We start from the raw sequence: 16,317 nt of genomic DNA, 5'->3' as shown, positions 1-16,317 counted from the left end.
ATCTCTTCAGGCTGTGTCTGATTTTAAATGCACTTCCCAGTCTGTCAACCCAAGTGCTGAAATGGTCTCCCGTTTCCCCTCAGCTTCTGCCTCCCCTTAGGCGGTGACCAGCGTTAGGTGCGATGCAAAGCCAGTTTCCATTTTGGGAACTGTCAGGTATCTGGGAGCTGAGGGATCAACAGAGTTCTCTGAAGTAGGTGGAGTGGGGCCTCAGGGGTCCAGTCTCCGACCCCCGTCTGTGCAGGAACAGGCTCCCACGGGCTGCGAGGCCCCACTCCGTCCAGAGAGGAGCTTGCTCCTGTCTCTCCCACGCAAGCATGCACACAGACGAGGACTCTCTCCCTGGTGCTTCGGAATTCCTACCATCGGTTCTGAAGAGCCCTGGTGGCTGTTTTGGGAGCACAAAAGAGGCCCCAATCTCAAATGTAACTTAAGGAGAATATTTATTAACTCTTAACAGAGACAAAGACACAGACACATCTTCCAGGGATTCGCATGTGGTCGTAGTAAGAATTCATAACCACTTGCTTACCGTACCTTTCATGACCATCGAGGTAATGCTGTCTCCTGGAGACCCCCTGTGAGTTTCCAATACTGTCAGCATTTATGGGAGTAGAAAGCCCAGTGTTTCTCCCAAGGAGCTGCTGCTGGTGGTTTCGAACTGCCCACCATGGAGATCACAGCCCACCTTATAACCGCTACACCAGGGTCCCCTTCATAACCACATAGCTGCTTAACTAAGGCAGGAAACACAAGAGAAACTGCCAAGTGGGACCACAGAAGTGGAAGGACACCATGGGTGGGAGACATTATGTCAGAAGAATTTACAAGATTGGCCTTCTGACCAAATCACTCAGGGCATGGCTGACAGGGCACTAACACCCCCCACCCCATTCACATTCAATGATCTCCATTGAGGGTACATCCAGGCAAGTCCCTAAGGGGAACTGGGCCTCCCTGAGCTGGCTGGAGAGGAGTGGAGGGAATCCACTTTTCAATGCACTCTGTACCAGGGCAAGACCGCTCTCATCTCTTTTCATGACCAGACGGAATTCAGTGGAGGCTTAACCCAAGTGGGGACTCTGCAAATGGGTGTTGGATTGTCACTGTCATCCGCAGCCTTCTGCAAACAGGGTGCTCAGCGTGTACGCTCTAGTACATGGTGCAGTAGTGAAAACATTTGACTGCCACCCCAAGGCTGGCAGGTGGAACCCAGAAACTCATCAGCTGGAGAAAGATGTGGCAGGCTGCTTCTCTGTGGTTCTAGTCTGCCCTGTAGGGTGCCGATTCACTTGATCCGTGGCAGTGGGCTTGGGGTTTTAGGACTTCTGTTCCAGAAGGCTTTGGGGAGGAGGGTATGTGGCCCTAATGTCTTAGTGGGAAAACTGGGTGCAGCTGCAGCAGCAAAAACAACCAGACAACAGCAACAGGAAGATTCTAATTAAATTCGTCCTCCAGATAAAACATGAATACGATATTTCTTAATAAAATTGTGTGCCCAAATAGTTGTTGTTTTCTTTGAATTGCCATTTTCAACCGGGTGTTCTATATTCCATTTGCTGACTCTGGGAGCCTTCCAAAGTGATCCAGCTGGGATTTGAAGCCAGGCCTGCCCAGGCAATATGGACTTCACCTCCTCCCCTAACAAAACCGGGGTGATAGCATTAGGGACTCCCTGGTTGCTGTGAGAATTGGAAGAGATCAGCTAGGTGAAGTGGATTTTGTAAGACTTCCACCACTATGGAAACGGTAATAAGGGTAGGGGTTTTTGTTTGGCCTTAATCAAGGCTGAACTCAGTGCCTAACTTGCTAATAGGGGCCCTTGAGTCGGTTCCAACCCATCGGGACTGAATGTACAACAGAAGGAAGTACTGCCGGGTCCTGCGCCATGCTGTACTCGAGTCCATTGTTGGAGCCATGATGTCAATCCACCTCGCTGAGGGCCTTCCTCTTTTCCACTGTTCTTCTACTTTACCACGCGTGACATCCTTCTCCAGGGACTGGTCTCCCCAGACAACATGTCCAAAGCACATGCGACGAAGCTTGGCCACGCTTGCCTCTAAGGAGCACTCAGGCTGTATTTCTTCCAAGACTCTTCCAAACTCCTTTTGGCAGTCCGTAGTACTTTCAATATTCAAATGCGTTGATTCTTCTTCCGCCTTCTTTATTCAATGTCCAACTTTCACATGCATATGGGGCGATTGAAAATACCATGGCAGGGGTCAAGCACACATTAGTCCTCATAGTAACATCCTTGCTTTCAACATTCTAAACAGGTCCTGTGCAGCCGATTTGCCCGACGCAATGCATCTTTTGATCTCCTGAATGCCTAACTGGACCTCCATAATTCTGTTTTAATGAAAAAGTCGCTGGTGCTACTTCAATAAGCAAGAAGAAAGAGAAGCTAAATATAATCATCTCAAGGAATTCTAGGTCCACCATCCCAAGCAGGCTGCATGAACGCGTCGGCCTTGCACAAGCACCTCCTCACTCACCACACCTTGTGGCCCAGGAGGCACGCACCACCCACTGGCCTGCTTCCAAGGCGGGACCACACCTGAGAAGTGGGCCCTGGGCGTGATCCGCTCGGCCGGGGGGAGGAGCTGCGTCAAGCCCCGCCTCCCTGGCCCCGCCTCCCCTGGCCCCGCCCCTGGCCCCGCCTCCCACGGATGAGGTGTGCGCATGTGCGCGCGATGAAAAGCCCGGAAAGGCGCGTCTCCCTCTCAGAAGGGTTGGCGGCGGCGAGCGAGCCGCTCCTCGGCCTCGGAGCTCCGTCCCCTCATGGCCTTCGCGCCCGCGGGGCCTGCGGCCTCCTTCTTCGAGGCGCTGGACCGGCACAGGGCTGCGCTGCGGGCCGCCCTGAGGAGAGGGGGCGAGGCGCCCGCTCGAGGGGTGACGAGCCGGGCCTCTAGGTATAAGAAGGACCGGGAATGTTCAAGGAAGGCGTGGCCTGAGGAGGGGCGGCCGTGGGGCGCCCATCACCACCTGTGTGCCTGACGTCACGGGAGCAGGGCCTCCTCGCTGGGGACCCACCGAGGGCACCCCTGGGCGGCCCACCCGGGCTCGCTCTGCTGCCCCCCCCAAGCCTGGTCACGGCGCCCCTCTTCTAGAATGTTCCCTGCGCAGACGCGCCCCTTCTGCAGTGCTCAGAAGCCCCACAGCCAGGCTGACGAGGGTGGTGGTTTTAGTTTGCTTTGATTCTACAAATGTTTAACTTAAGATTTTGGAGCTTCATTTTTTTCCCTTTTAAGAGAAAATGAGGGGAAATCAATACTGTCATTAGTCAGCAGCCGTTTTCTCACATTTACCAGGTAGTCAACATAAATATTTGAATTACATTCTAATAAGACAGAGGGGAGGTTTTCTTGACATGTAGATGGAAATGGAAAGAACGTGCATCTTTTCAATATTAATTTCTTTCATATTAATTTTTAAAAACGAATCGCAAAAATTGACCAGTTACCCAAATCGGAATTAACTGCAGGAACCCGTTTCTGCTGTTGGTCTCGCTTACTTCCGGTGCTTTGCTGCTTGGCTCCCGTCATCTGCCCTCTGGTTGCACCAACAGGGGTTTTCATGGCTGAACAAATGCCTGCCTGTGATTTGGAAGTCTGAGCCAACTCCCTGAAACAAAACAAAAACACCCATAAACAAACACATTTTTACAAGAATTTCCTTGGAAGGAGTGGGAAGCCCCTTGTTTATACCACAGATGTAAATGAATCCGTTTGTGTCTTTCAGGTTAGTTATAGTTTTGTGGAGCATTTTCCCCCGGCCACCAACAGGAAAAACTTAATGAGATGTTTGTGTCCGTTTTTACTTACCTCTCACTACTAGAAACTTCATTCTCGGAGACCTGCTTTTTCAGCAAAAGCTTTGGCGTGGCCATAACGTTAAAACATTGGGCTTTATCCATTTTCTATATTTTGTTTGGTTCACCCACCCCAGTCAATAGGCTAATTGTGTTTGGAACAGAACATTTTTTTAAGCTGATGGCTTATGAAATTAAGAGTCAGCTGACAGAAAACTGGGCTCAATCTTAATTTTGTGCTGTAAAACGGTCTAATAGTTGCCAAGTCAACCATTTGGTACAGGCCTCACACTTCATTATTTTCATGGTAATGATTAAACTTTTTTTTTCCTTTCTGTATCACCAAAATTCAAAAGAGTTGATTCCAGGCATGAGATCAATTAGGGCAATGTGCTGCAAGACTGTTTCTTTTGGAATAGTGCTGTACTACGTTTTAGAAAGAGGAAAGACGAGCTCAAAGCCAGTGGTCTGTCATTTCTAATCTAAAACATTTATCAGTAGACTCTCAAACCAACGCGTTTGTTTCTAAATTCAGCTAGATGAAAGCAGGTTGATAGAAATATTAGAAAGGATACATTTATAAACTATATTGTCTACTTGATTGAAAGGGAACCCTGACTTCAAGTGGAAATTATTTGAGGTTTGCAGGAAGTTGTAAGCAAATGACACATCTCCCTAAGTACTCGCTATGAAGGCAATGGTCCTGATGTGCTGCTGTCAAGGTTCAGTGGGAGAGAGCATTACTGACGTGGATTTCCTGTCTTAAAAAACCACGGACAAAAATCAAGTTCCGCTTGTGTTGTTCTCGTATGTCACCTAAAAGCCTGCTTTATAATTAAGATGGACTCAGAGTGTATTTGTGATTTTAGTTCTGAAGTTCTTGCATCTATCGAAAATATTATCCAAGGCATAGTCGCCAGTTTGGCAAGCAGCGAAGCACCCGTGTTCATGATGGACAACAGATCAAGCTGGGAAAATATCAAGTAGGCATTTTTCCTTTTAGATACCGTATCTGTGTCATTATTTGGATGAGTTCTAATCAGATTGTTTTTGTTCTATTGCCTCTGCCCTGCCAAAAAAGGATTTGAGGAGGTTTACAAAATATATCCAATGCGTGAGGGTTAGATAAACCAGGAGTAGGTGTGACAGAGGCAGTGGAGGAAAACAATGCTGTTGCCCTTGGGCGCTGTCGCTTCTGAGTCAGTGAGTGACACCTTGGGACAAAGGAGGGTCTTCTACAGAAGTGGGTGTCCAGGGCTTTTTCCCCCTGTGGAACCAGCTTCTGAGTGAGTGCAAATCACCAGCACTTAACCGTTGTACCTGCAGGGGTAATACTAGGAACATAAAATGGGGCACCAATAGAGGTTGGAACTCAAAATGCGGATGAAGCCACCCACTGCCATCCAGCCATTTCCGACTCAATAGTGACCCCACAGGCGGAGTAGGTAGGACAGAGCAGAGCTGCTCCTTAGGAGTCCCAAGACAGGAAGTCTTTAGGTGAGCGGAGGAGTCTCATCTCCTGTGAAGCGGCTGGTGGGTTTGAACCAGTGACCTTGCAGTTAGCCCAAGGCTTACCCCACTGCAACACAGAGCTCCGCTGAAAGCTAAAATAGACCCCAAGCTTGCATCTAAATGTTCACAGCACTCAGTGGAAGAAATGACAGCCAACACCCAAGACTAACATAGATATGTTCGGAACATAGCTGCACATTTCAAAGGCCTTTCTTTTGCCAGATCTCCCTCTGCTAAGTCATCTGTCCAAGCAGAGTAAAGTCAGCCAACGGCATTACTACTACTCAACAGCCAAAGTTTAGTCACCACATATTCGTTTATAATAAATATAATGAATATAAACTGTCATTGTAGCCATATTTTGCATATTTAAAAAGAAAACTTTTCGGTGAGTTATTAGGGTCCCATTTTTTTTAGCCATTTCTATCTAGTGTACCTGCATGGTATTTCACTCAAAGATAACTCAGGGTAGTTAGGGCTCAAAGTTCCAAGGGCAATGGTTTCGGGGAGTCCGCTAGTCTCAAGTGATGCAATCAGTCTGACTTTTTAAGAAGTTTAGTTCTGTGCTTCTTCCATTGTATCAAAGTCCCAATCTCATGCAACCCAGACCAAAACAGTGGGTGGTGGTGGGCGGGCTCCAGCGAGTTCTTTTGCGTAGTACTGTACTTCTATTTCATCCAGGCTTCCAAAGGGCAGGTGGCATCTTTGCCTGGTGTATTCTGCCACCTTGAGGTCAGGCTTGGCAGTGCAATTTAGTAATATAAATGATTTAATGTAACTTTTGGTGTTCGATAAATATTGTATGGTTTCCAAGATAACAATTATTAAGAGTAATAAAACTCAAGAGGCTTGAAAACATTTTACATAAACCCAGTGTCTTACCAGCAAAGAATAAATTAATATCAATAAAGAATAAGTATTTAATTTCTTTGCTTTAAACATTTTATTGTGGTGCCTCGGCATATTACAAAGCTAATTATCTCCTGTAATGACCAAAGTTTACAAAGAAGTTATGCCAGCACTTCATTGATTACATCAAAAGGAGACATGGAATTTAAATAATGAGAGGGACATAAAATATATGTTTTTTTTTTCCCTCCTTTAAATAGTTTATTGTGTTTTAGGTGAATGCTGACACAGCCATTTGTTTCCCATTCAGCACTTTATGCTTCTGTTGCCTTGGCTACTATCCCTCCCATAAAATATGTGTTGGTTAATGTTCTTAATACACTTGTTTTTTCACCTTACTTTCCTGTTTTAAACAAAATGACAGGTTTGAAGATTCCGTGGGTCTTCAAATGGTATCTCATTGTACCACAAGAAAAATCAAAAGCGATTCACCAAAGTCCGTTCAAAATTTTGGTAAATTCATCTTTCTTGGCTTTTAGTGATTAAGAAAAAAGTAAATATATTTGACTCCCTTTTAATGTTTAATTGTTCCTAGTCAGACAGCAGTACTTGTTCTTTAATAGACAATTTTTGTACTTGGGAGAAATATCTAGAACTTCATGTTGTCAACTCGTGGAAGCAGATGTTTCAGGGTCGATGACAGTGAGCAATTATTCTTCGTGTTTGGCTGTCCGTGGAGAAGTTAGTTTTACCCAGTTCTTCAGGCAGTTATCCTTCTGTCTTCAGCTCTTCTGTTTTGGGAAGATAAAAGGGAGCAGAGCGTAACTGGGGATGGGCAACGTCCCTCGTGTGTCATGATGTCCTTTGTGTGGTCGTTTCTGTTGGCTGTGTCCTTTACATTCAGGCAGAATCCCAAGTAACTGTCTGTCACATCTCTTCCCAGCACTAATCCTGAAAGTACTGTCCATGATTTATAGGCTCGTACAAAGCAACACGTATGCAACCAAAAGGTAAGCATCTTGTTCTGTCCACTGACTCTCACGGACAGCCCGAGATGTAGCTCGGTCGACTGTGATTATGAATGTTTTCAAAATTGCTGACCACGGGGCCAGATTCCTTTCTTCGTGCGTGGTGGTGGAGCTAGCTCATGTTTCCTTCAAATGAGATCACAGCTGCCACATTCAAAGAGAATGTACCTTAATTAGAAATGTATCCTTTGAAATTTTCCCAGAGACATCTATTACACCAACAGCCAGCTCTTTGGCACCCAGACTGTGGTGGACAATCTAATCAATGACATTTCCTGCATGTTGAAAGTGCCGAGGAGGAGTCTGCACATAGTAAGTTAGCTTTGGGTATCAATCCGCTTCATTTAAAGTAGCAGATATACAAAATTGTTACCAAGATAAAAACGTAATCCGTGCTTTATCTTGACATTATTTCACTGTCATTATAAACGTACGTGATCTGATTTCAATACATTCCCTTGGATGAGTGAACTGAACCAGAAACCCCCCCAAAAAACAAACTCTGCCATTAAATCCATTCCAACTCTTAGCAACCCTGTAGGACAGATGTGAACCGCCCCTGTGGGTCTGTAAGTCTGTAAATCCTTACTGGAGCAGACGGCCTCATCTTTCACCCGCAGAGTACTTGGCCGGGGGGTGGGGAGGGTTTTCAAATTGCTGGCCTTGCGATTGGTATTAGTAGCCCAATGTGTAACCCACCTCGCCGCCCAGGCAAAGGAGCTCCTCAATACGTGCCATTCCTGAATTCCCTGCCAAGTTTGCTCTTCCAGGTCCCATTCTGAGTGAAACAGGTCGCTCTGCAGGTGAACAGGTGGACTGGCTCAACAATAGATGGTCATGAAAGGGGTCTCAAATTTGCCTATTACTTTTCCAGTTATCAACGTCGAAAGGCTTAGTAGCTGGCAATCTGAGCTTCACCGAGGAAGACGGCACCAGAGTGAGCTGTACAGGCTGTTCCACAGTAAGCATCCCCCATGCCCGCCCCACTGCCTGGCTCCATCAGACCGGTGTTTCTGAAGGGCATCCCCTTCCGGCGTGGTCGTGCAGTGCAGAGTTGAAGATCTGGAAAAAATGTTCTTTTCAACTATTTGTGTGAGAACAAGTTTTCTTAAAGTGATTTACAAATACTAAGCTGCCACCTCCCTGGTGGGGGGGGGATTCTGGAAACAAACCTGAAGTATGCTTCCTAGGGTTCTACGTTCCATAGTCTCAAAACATGCCAATTGCCAAGTGCTGTGCTGCATTGTATGCAGGTGTACATGCCTTTCGAAAATGCACTGTTATGTCCAGGGAACGCATGCTGGGGCGGACAAAGCACGGCTACTTCTGTAAGCCTCTGAAGACTTACCTACCCTGAAGTTCATCTCTGTCCTGCTAACCTGCTGGGTGACTTTGGGACGAGCAAGACTCTAGGACTAAGCTAGTTAACACTGTCGTTTGGAAAAGGGCTAAGGGACCTGTTGGGCAAAAAAAAAGAAAGGCGATGTTTCGGAAAGCCAGCCCAAGGAAGCCTCACTGCCCGTGACTTCAGGGTCTGCTTGTTGAGTCTTCTAGAGGGTCTCCCCTGCGGGGGAGGTAGTGTGCACCATGCGTCTGTTTTCTTGCTGAGGGGTCAGCCTATCGTCCTCCTGCTGTCTGACTGTGGACGGCATCTCTGCTGGTGGGTGTAGTGGAAGGAAGATGAAACTCTGTATTCCTGTGATTGATTATTGAGTTTAGTAATAGTTGCTTGTTTATTAAAATGAAATGAAACACCACCAACACCCTTTCTTGTTTCATTAACTCAGGCTGTTGCTGTGCCATCTAATATTCAAGGACTCCGGAGTATCCTTTGGGTTGGAAGACAAAGCTCGGAGGAGGATTCTTCCTACGCTCCTTTGACAAATCAAGCCTTCATAGTGTGTGAAGAGCAAGTTAGACCCCCTAATGTCAAAAGAATGTGCCGTGGTCCCTGGAGGCCTAACTTGTTTGCCATCTAGCAGGGCAGACACTTCTAAAGTATGAGTAAAAAAAAAGTTTTAAAATCAAACTCAATGCCATCGAGCTGATTCTGGACTCAAGGCGCACTTCTAGGACAGGATGGAAGGGTTTCTGAGGCTATAACTGCTTAGGGGACAGATAGTGCCACCTTCCTCCTGGTTCCAATGTGCTGGCTGCTGTGGCTGGCAGCCCGGCTCATGCCAAGGCTCCCTAGAAGGGTGGGCCGATGTCTGTTTCATATAAAGGAAAAATGCAAATGTTGCACGTGTCACCGTTTCTCGATGGCTGTGTACGCCCCGTTAGGGTAGTTGGTGGACATAAATGTAAGTACTCTTGCCTTCAAGCTGCAGCCTTAACATCGCAGATGTCATTACAGATGCAAAATTCCTCTTGATTGTAGAAAAAGATGCAACATTTCAGCGCCTCCTAGATGACCAGTTTTGCAGCAAAATGTCTCCGTGCATCATGGTTACGGTATTCTCTCTACCTTCCCCGCAACTCCAAGGCTAGCGCGTTCCACAGTGGGTGCTTGGTGAGATGGGGTCATGCCATCTCTGCACTTGGACAACACTCTTAGCCACACAGGGTCATAGATCTAGATTTTCCAGGTGTTTGTTGAACTATCCCAAGCCTAGCTAAAATCAAAGTGGTGGACCAGTTCTTAAAGACCTCAAAAGTAAGTTTCCCATGCTGGGGGCAGCTGGAGGTGACCCTTGCCCCATTTCTCCCAGGGCTATTGGTTCCCACAGTGAGGTGACATGGGCTCTGGGCAGGTTGAAGTAATGGAATGCTGCCCCTGGTCCTCCTTCACAGTGTGTGTGCCAGGCGGTTTCAGTGATTCAGTCAAAAGGGCCCCCTCCCCCCAGCCTCACTGTGCAAAGAATAGCCAAGAACACGGCCCTGCCCCCTGGGTTGAGACAGCAGCCCCACGGGAGCTCCAGGCATCAGTAAGGCGGTTTCAACTACATCATTAGTGCTTTCCTGACTTTAGAGTATCAGCCTATCATTGAGGGTTTATTTAACCCTAAGTTTGCACCAGGTACTCTCCTAAGTGGTTTATGATTATAAAGTAACTTGATTCCTGTAATAAGCTCGTGAGAGGTGACTGTGTTGTTGGGGCATCAAGTTCATTCTGACTCATAGCCACCCATACGGTGTAGTTGAACTGCCCCCCCCCCTGCCCCGCGGGGAGCACACCACTTGGTCCTTTCTCCCAGGGAGCTGCTGGGTGGGTTCGAACTGCCAGCCCTTCAGTTAGCAGTCGGGCTCTCAACCGCTAGACTGCCAGGGCTCCTTCCGTGCCGTTTTACAGACGAGGAAAGGGGAGCACTGGCAGGGTCCGTCACTGCGGCCGCCTGAAACTGTGAAGAAATGGCTGTGCCAGGTATACCCAGTCCACCCAGCCACCCAACCCCCATGGGTGCTCATGACCCCTGTGCTGGGCTGCCTCTCTGTGGTGCCAGTCTTAGATGTTTGGGTTATTTAGAGTGATTTGTAATATTTTGTTACCTGCAGTGATTTAAAATGATACAACAGTGAATATCTTCAAATATATCAGGTATTTGCTGATTCGATTTCCATCTCTGCTGAAGTCTGTCCCTAGGATCATTGCCTAGGAGTCGGATGACTGAGACCCAGTTGTGAGTGTGAGTGTTGGGGTGGCTGGCATCCCTGCTGCCTGTTGCCTGCTCGACACAGCCAGCACCACCCCTACCCCTCCAGACCCTCAGGGGCAGCTGGGTGGTTCACTTTAAGCATACTGAAGAGGTAAGCATGCAGTTTAGCCTGCTGTCTTCCACCAATGAAGCTGCATCATTTCCACCTTGCTTTCAGGGAAAAGGTGTTCCCGACCTGAACACAAGACTGCTAGTCAAGAAGCTGTGGGACCTGTTCCACCTCCCTCTCTTCACCCTGGTGGACGCCGATCCCCACGGTAACGTCTCCTTGGACTTGGAAGGAGCAGCCAGGAAGACGAGACCTGGCGTGCTTTTCGGTCCCACCTCCTCATAGATACTTACTTAGTGGTTACTACTTCTTTATCTGCGGTTCCTGTGTTGGACATGAACTTCCTGTCACTGGACTCCACGTCCATTACAGTTTTACTTTTCCTCCCATTTTTAACCACTCAAACCAGTGCTTAGCTCTGGGGAGTAAGGAAGTCATGGAATATGTAAAAGGCTACTTCTTCATTATGTGAAAATTAAGCAGTATAATCATTTGAGAAACTGTATTGCTTTATTTTTGCCATATTAGACTGCGAATGATGCATTTTCATGGTAACACCTGGAAAAAAACCAAGTGCCACATACCAGATACAATTTGAAAGGACAAATGGCACACATGTCCTCTGCCAGAGGATGGATTTTTCAGTTGGCTTTCTTTGAACAGGCATAGAGATCATGTGCATCTACAAGTACGGCTCCCTGGTAAGTCTCCTGCAGACTGGCTATACTTAGCATGCCCCAGTAACCTGAGGGCCCCCCATTGTCCTGGGTGATCCTGTCTCTGTGCTTAGGATCAGTCTGCACATCTGTGGTTGTTATTCCAGCCTGGCCAGGGCACCCTGGGCTGACAGCTAGGACTGGCAGTGGGCAAGAGGCATGATTATCCCCCATTTGCCCAGCCAGTGGGGGTACTGCAGAGCCTACGGCAACAGCAGGGTAAGCAGACAGTAGCAGCTCCCCTGAGTATGAGGACAGCCTTGACTTCTGACTTGGCCAATTCCCTTTCTCTGGCTATAAGAACTGACCCCACCAAATCTCACCCGAGTCTGCGACTAACATGTGCCGTGGGTCTCCAAGTCTGGACCCTGGACTGGCAGAATCAGCATCACCTGTAAACCTATTAGAAATGCCCACCTCAGCCGCATCCAGATCTAGGCATCAGAAGTTCTAGGGATGGGGTCCTCCCAAGGGAGGCTGTGGCATGCTGGAGTTTGGGGACCACGATCCCACTCCTACACCTGAAGTTTCCTGAAATGGCCACAGCCATGTCGAAGGCAGAACAGTGGGGCCAGGGGCTAGAATATGAATCAATTCAGGTCCCTTTCTACTTCCGCTTTATAGGAAATCGATACAGCAACACTAACTCAGTTGATTCTGACCTACTGTGACCCTATTGGACAGAGTAGAACTGCCCCTGCGGGTTCCCAAGGCTGTTAATCTTTTCCAGCAGCAGACAGTCCCCAAGGAGCAGTTCTAAAAGTGCCATGGAGAGTGTGGCTTAGCCAAGCTCTGGAGGATTCTCTTCTGTGGACTCAGGATGTGACGTTAGCTCGGTCCCTGTCCCACTGCCCTCACGTCAGTCCCCTTGGAGGGCGGCCGAGGGGCGCTGCCCTGTGGGCTTGTCCCGAGGCTGTCATCCTAACAGGAGCAGACAGTTTCATCTTTCTCCTGTGAGGTGGAACCACCCACCTGTGGTTGGCAGCACAGCGTAATCTATGCCACCAGGGCACTTCCTAGTAAACAAAAGTATGACGGTTCTCTGCCAGGAGCTCTCGTGATGTAGTGGGTGACTACTTGGGCTGCTAACCACAAGGGTGGCGGTTCAAACCCACCAGCACCTCAGTGGTGAAAAGATGAGATTTTCTCCCAAAACCTCAGGGGCAGTTCTACCCTGTCCTAGACGGTTGCTATAGGGCAGAACCAACTTGATGACAGTTAGTCTTGTTGAGTGATTTCTCTGCAAAGGAGTCCTGGTGGCATCAGTAGGTAATGTGTTGGGCTTGTTATCTGCAAGGTTAGCAGTTCGACTCTACCAGTTCCCTCCAAGAAAGAAAGATGAGGCTTTCTTCTCCCGTGAAGAGGTATAGCCTAGGAAATGCTGTCCTATCGGGTTTGACGTGAGTCGGAAGCTATTCAAGAGCAGTGGGTTCATTTGCTTTTGGGTTGGGTTCTCTGCAGCTTAGACTGACCTGATATGTGCTCCCTCTTTATTTCAGTCCATGGCTTTTGAAGCTCATAATCTCACGGTTCCAGCGATGAGATGGCTTGGCCTCCTCCCTTCTGATATTCAAAGGTTAGATGACTGAGCACAACTAGGATATTTGAAATGACTCATTTTACTAATAGTAAGCCTACAACAGCATAGAAAGGCAAGCTTAGTGGTTTTTCCCTTGGACTGTCACTGAATCAGAATCGTGTAATTATGAATTCAGTGTATCAGGGTGTCTTTTTCAGTTACTAAAAAAAAACCCAACAAATCAAGCTGGCCAGGCAGCCAGAACACATTTTTATTTTACTCCCTATGTAATTAAACTTTTGCAAATTCTCTTATAATTAGGAGGTAAAATACGGCGCTCCAATTCAATCTTAGTTGCTGACATCATTTGCCTTCCCATGTTCTCTAGCAGTTACAATAAGTCACTCTAACATGAGCTGGCCCCTCATAAAGTTCTCATTTCATGAAACAGATCTCGTTGCAAGCTAACTGAATGCTTGGGAGCCTGATGTTGGGTAAATCCCATGTATGCGTTCATGATAGGAAACATAGCAAGTACTGAGGTAAAAATCCCCTGCAGAACGAGTACCTCGAATGCTTTGTCTCTATCCTTCGAGGCTATCGTCTGCGGGTAGCTATTATTTTTCATAAAAGATGGGTTCATACTCTAATACTATTTCGCAATCTGCATCACCCCCGCCCCATCTCTCTCTCTCTCCCCCTCTCTCATTTTCTTCTCTGGCCTGCTTTTGGTGCCTCTGTTACTGAGTCTGGTTAGGGACATGGCGGTGTTGGTTAGGTCAGTCCACCATCATATGGGAGCACTCCAGTGGAGGCGCTGTCACCAAATCCATGCCCATACCTCCAAGTAGTCCCACTGCCGAAATTCCCAGAATTTATGGGTCAAAGTGTGTACCCACTTTTATGACTCTGCCCTCTCTGGGCGGCTCACTGTTCCGCTTTCCCACCTGAGCGTAGGAGGTTTCCTGTCCCTCTGCACAGGGCATCATGGCCGCTTTCTCATCTTCGGCGGTGTGGCATTCCAAAGAGACCATGATCTCGCTGTATTCACTGGTTAAGGAGGGTGAGTTTAAGATGTGTATTGAGTTTCTGTAAACCAGGAGCGACCCAGGCCCACAGGTTCCTGTTTCCTGCACATGGAAGGCGACAGGTTTGGGGTGGTCGGCCTCCTCTTAAAAATGAAGGTCAGAGCGCCGTGGGGGTGACCTCTTTGGATGGAGGCCATTTCTAAGGCAGAGCTGGGGCTGACAGCCCGGTCATTCTGAAGACGGAGGCCTTGGAGAGGTTCCGGTTGCATTTCACACCAACATCCCCAGGACCTGGAAAAGCCACCCATAGAAATACACTGTCAAAGGGAGCACAGGGTGCTGTGAGCTAAACAAACACCCCTTCCAGAGATATCCTACGGGCCTCCCTCTCACTCACATTGTCCCCTACCCAGGAGCTGCCACTGGCAAATGCTCATAATTATGGGGACAGTGATGTAGATTATTTGAAGCCAGAGCTCCCGGGAGAGCAGGGTATATGACTTCAAACGCTGTACTATCGATGCCAGACTTCTCCTGTTCCATTTTAAAATGTATCCCAAGATAAAATCACAAGTCTACTTAAAAATTTCCTCCAATTTAAGACTAGAGACCTGTGTGTGTGAGAGAGAATAGTAAATATCCTAACTTCCCTGGTCTGGCATTGTCAAATGACAGAAAATAAATAAAAAATCAAACACCCCAGGGCCTGAGGTCTCTCAGTGTCCTCCCCCTCCCCCCCTCCAAGAGCCGAGCCTCTGGGCTGTGAGGCCTCCCTCCTTCAGCTGCCTGGTCACAGTGTGAGGGTGAGGATGGACTTACAGGCGGATTGGCACCCCTTTTCCTAGCTCTTGTTCCTGGGTTTCTTGAAAGAGCACAGGAAGTGTTGGTGACGTGGAAGTAACATGCAAGTGTGAGGAGTACCCACTCCCAGCCCCCTCCCCTTTCAGGTTAAATGTACCTCAGAATACTTTAATCCCACTCACCAAGCGGGACCAGATGAAACTGGACAGCATCCTGAAGAGACCGTATGTCACCTGCCAGCCATTTTGGAGAAAAGAAGTATGTTTCTTTTTGAAGCTGAACTAAAAATGCCACACGTTTAACGTTAGCAGTGACTATTCATTTAATATTTTGAAAATAGCCTCTTGAAGTGATAGCTACCCAACAACCAATGTTCGTGTGGTGTGGCAGTAAAATATCATTGAAATGTTGAGTCATGTGATAAGACCAGCAGATTGGAGCTGATTTAGAACCACCGTCTGTGACTGTATCATCTGTGGAGGGTGGGGGAGATAGTAATTGATTAAAAGATAAGGAGAAGCCATCATTTTAAGGAGCGCCCACCATTCCTAGTTATTGAAGGCACCCATAGTGGGTCCACTCATTCCCCATGTTTTTAGGGATAGCAGCTCTAGGGTGTTCTGACTGACTGACCCCTAAGGGTGTTGTCCGTGCTTCTGGAGAATAAAGGCAGTCTCGAGCAATGGGCTCAAGCAGAACAACAGTTGTGGCACAGACCAGCAGTGGGCTGTTCTACTGTGGACCGACTCCAGGGTCCCCAACAACCCCCCCACCCCCACCTCCGTTGGGTTGATTGGACAGAAACGCAGCAATAGCTCTGTTCTCTTCTCTGGCAGATGGAAATAATGGCAGCCTCCAAGATGAAGGCGGAAATTCAAGCTCTGACCTTCCTGTCACCTGATTACCTTTCCCGGGTGTACTTACCCAACAAACTGAAGTTTGGAGGATGGATTTAAGAACATGCCAGGAGACCCTGTGATCACCAGACACTTTCATTGGTGTTGTGCTTATTGGTAAATACTGCTGTGGAAGGAACACAGATGTTTAATTCTGTAAGGGTTAAATTGATTTTTCAGTAATATTTTTTCTCAGAATAAATGCTGTCTTATAATTTTCTTTAAGGGCTTTAATTTTCTATTGAGACAGATCACTTATGATTTCAGTGAATTACATACACATATCATATACATGATTTCAGTGAAGCATATATATATTGCTTTTAGATTGTATTTGGACAGGTTGTATGTTACTCAATTACTTTGATCAAAGTCTGAAAACATTTCTACAGTATGGTTAATGTTAAGGGATGAAATATCTCATTAGTGGCCAAATAGCAATCGTCTGAATT

General features: G+C 47.4%; 1 protein-coding gene across 2 annotated transcripts; it reads left to right on the top strand.

Moving 5' to 3' along the window:
• The first annotated feature begins 2,781 nt into the window (after window positions 1-2,781).
• On the top strand, window positions 2,782-15,925 carry SPO11 (SPO11 initiator of meiotic double stranded breaks). Of its 2 annotated transcripts, XM_004717141.1 has the most exons (13): window positions 2,782-2,912; window positions 4,681-4,794; window positions 6,597-6,685; window positions 7,116-7,182; window positions 7,404-7,512; window positions 8,075-8,161; window positions 8,988-9,024; window positions 9,545-9,654; window positions 11,014-11,113; window positions 11,569-11,606; window positions 13,121-13,197; window positions 15,116-15,227; window positions 15,806-15,925. In XM_004717141.1, exons 1-13 carry the CDS (start codon window positions 2,782-2,784, stop codon window positions 15,923-15,925), a joined length of 1,191 nt encoding a protein of 396 aa, XP_004717198.1. The 2 variants fall into 2 exon arrangements, with proteins under 2 accessions (XP_004717198.1, XP_004717199.1); XM_004717142.1 differs by lacking the exon at window positions 4,681-4,794.
• Window positions 15,926-16,317: the final 392 nt, after the last annotated feature.

Source organism: Echinops telfairi, unplaced genomic scaffold, assembly GCF_000313985.2.
Source record: "Echinops telfairi isolate 266 unplaced genomic scaffold, ASM31398v2 ScPeMD7_7413;HRSCAF=8451, whole genome shotgun sequence".
Taxonomy (NCBI): domain Eukaryota; kingdom Metazoa; phylum Chordata; class Mammalia; order Afrosoricida; family Tenrecidae; genus Echinops; species Echinops telfairi.
Note: the sequence above shows the minus strand (reverse complement) of the source record. Positions and strands in the feature narration are given on the sequence as shown.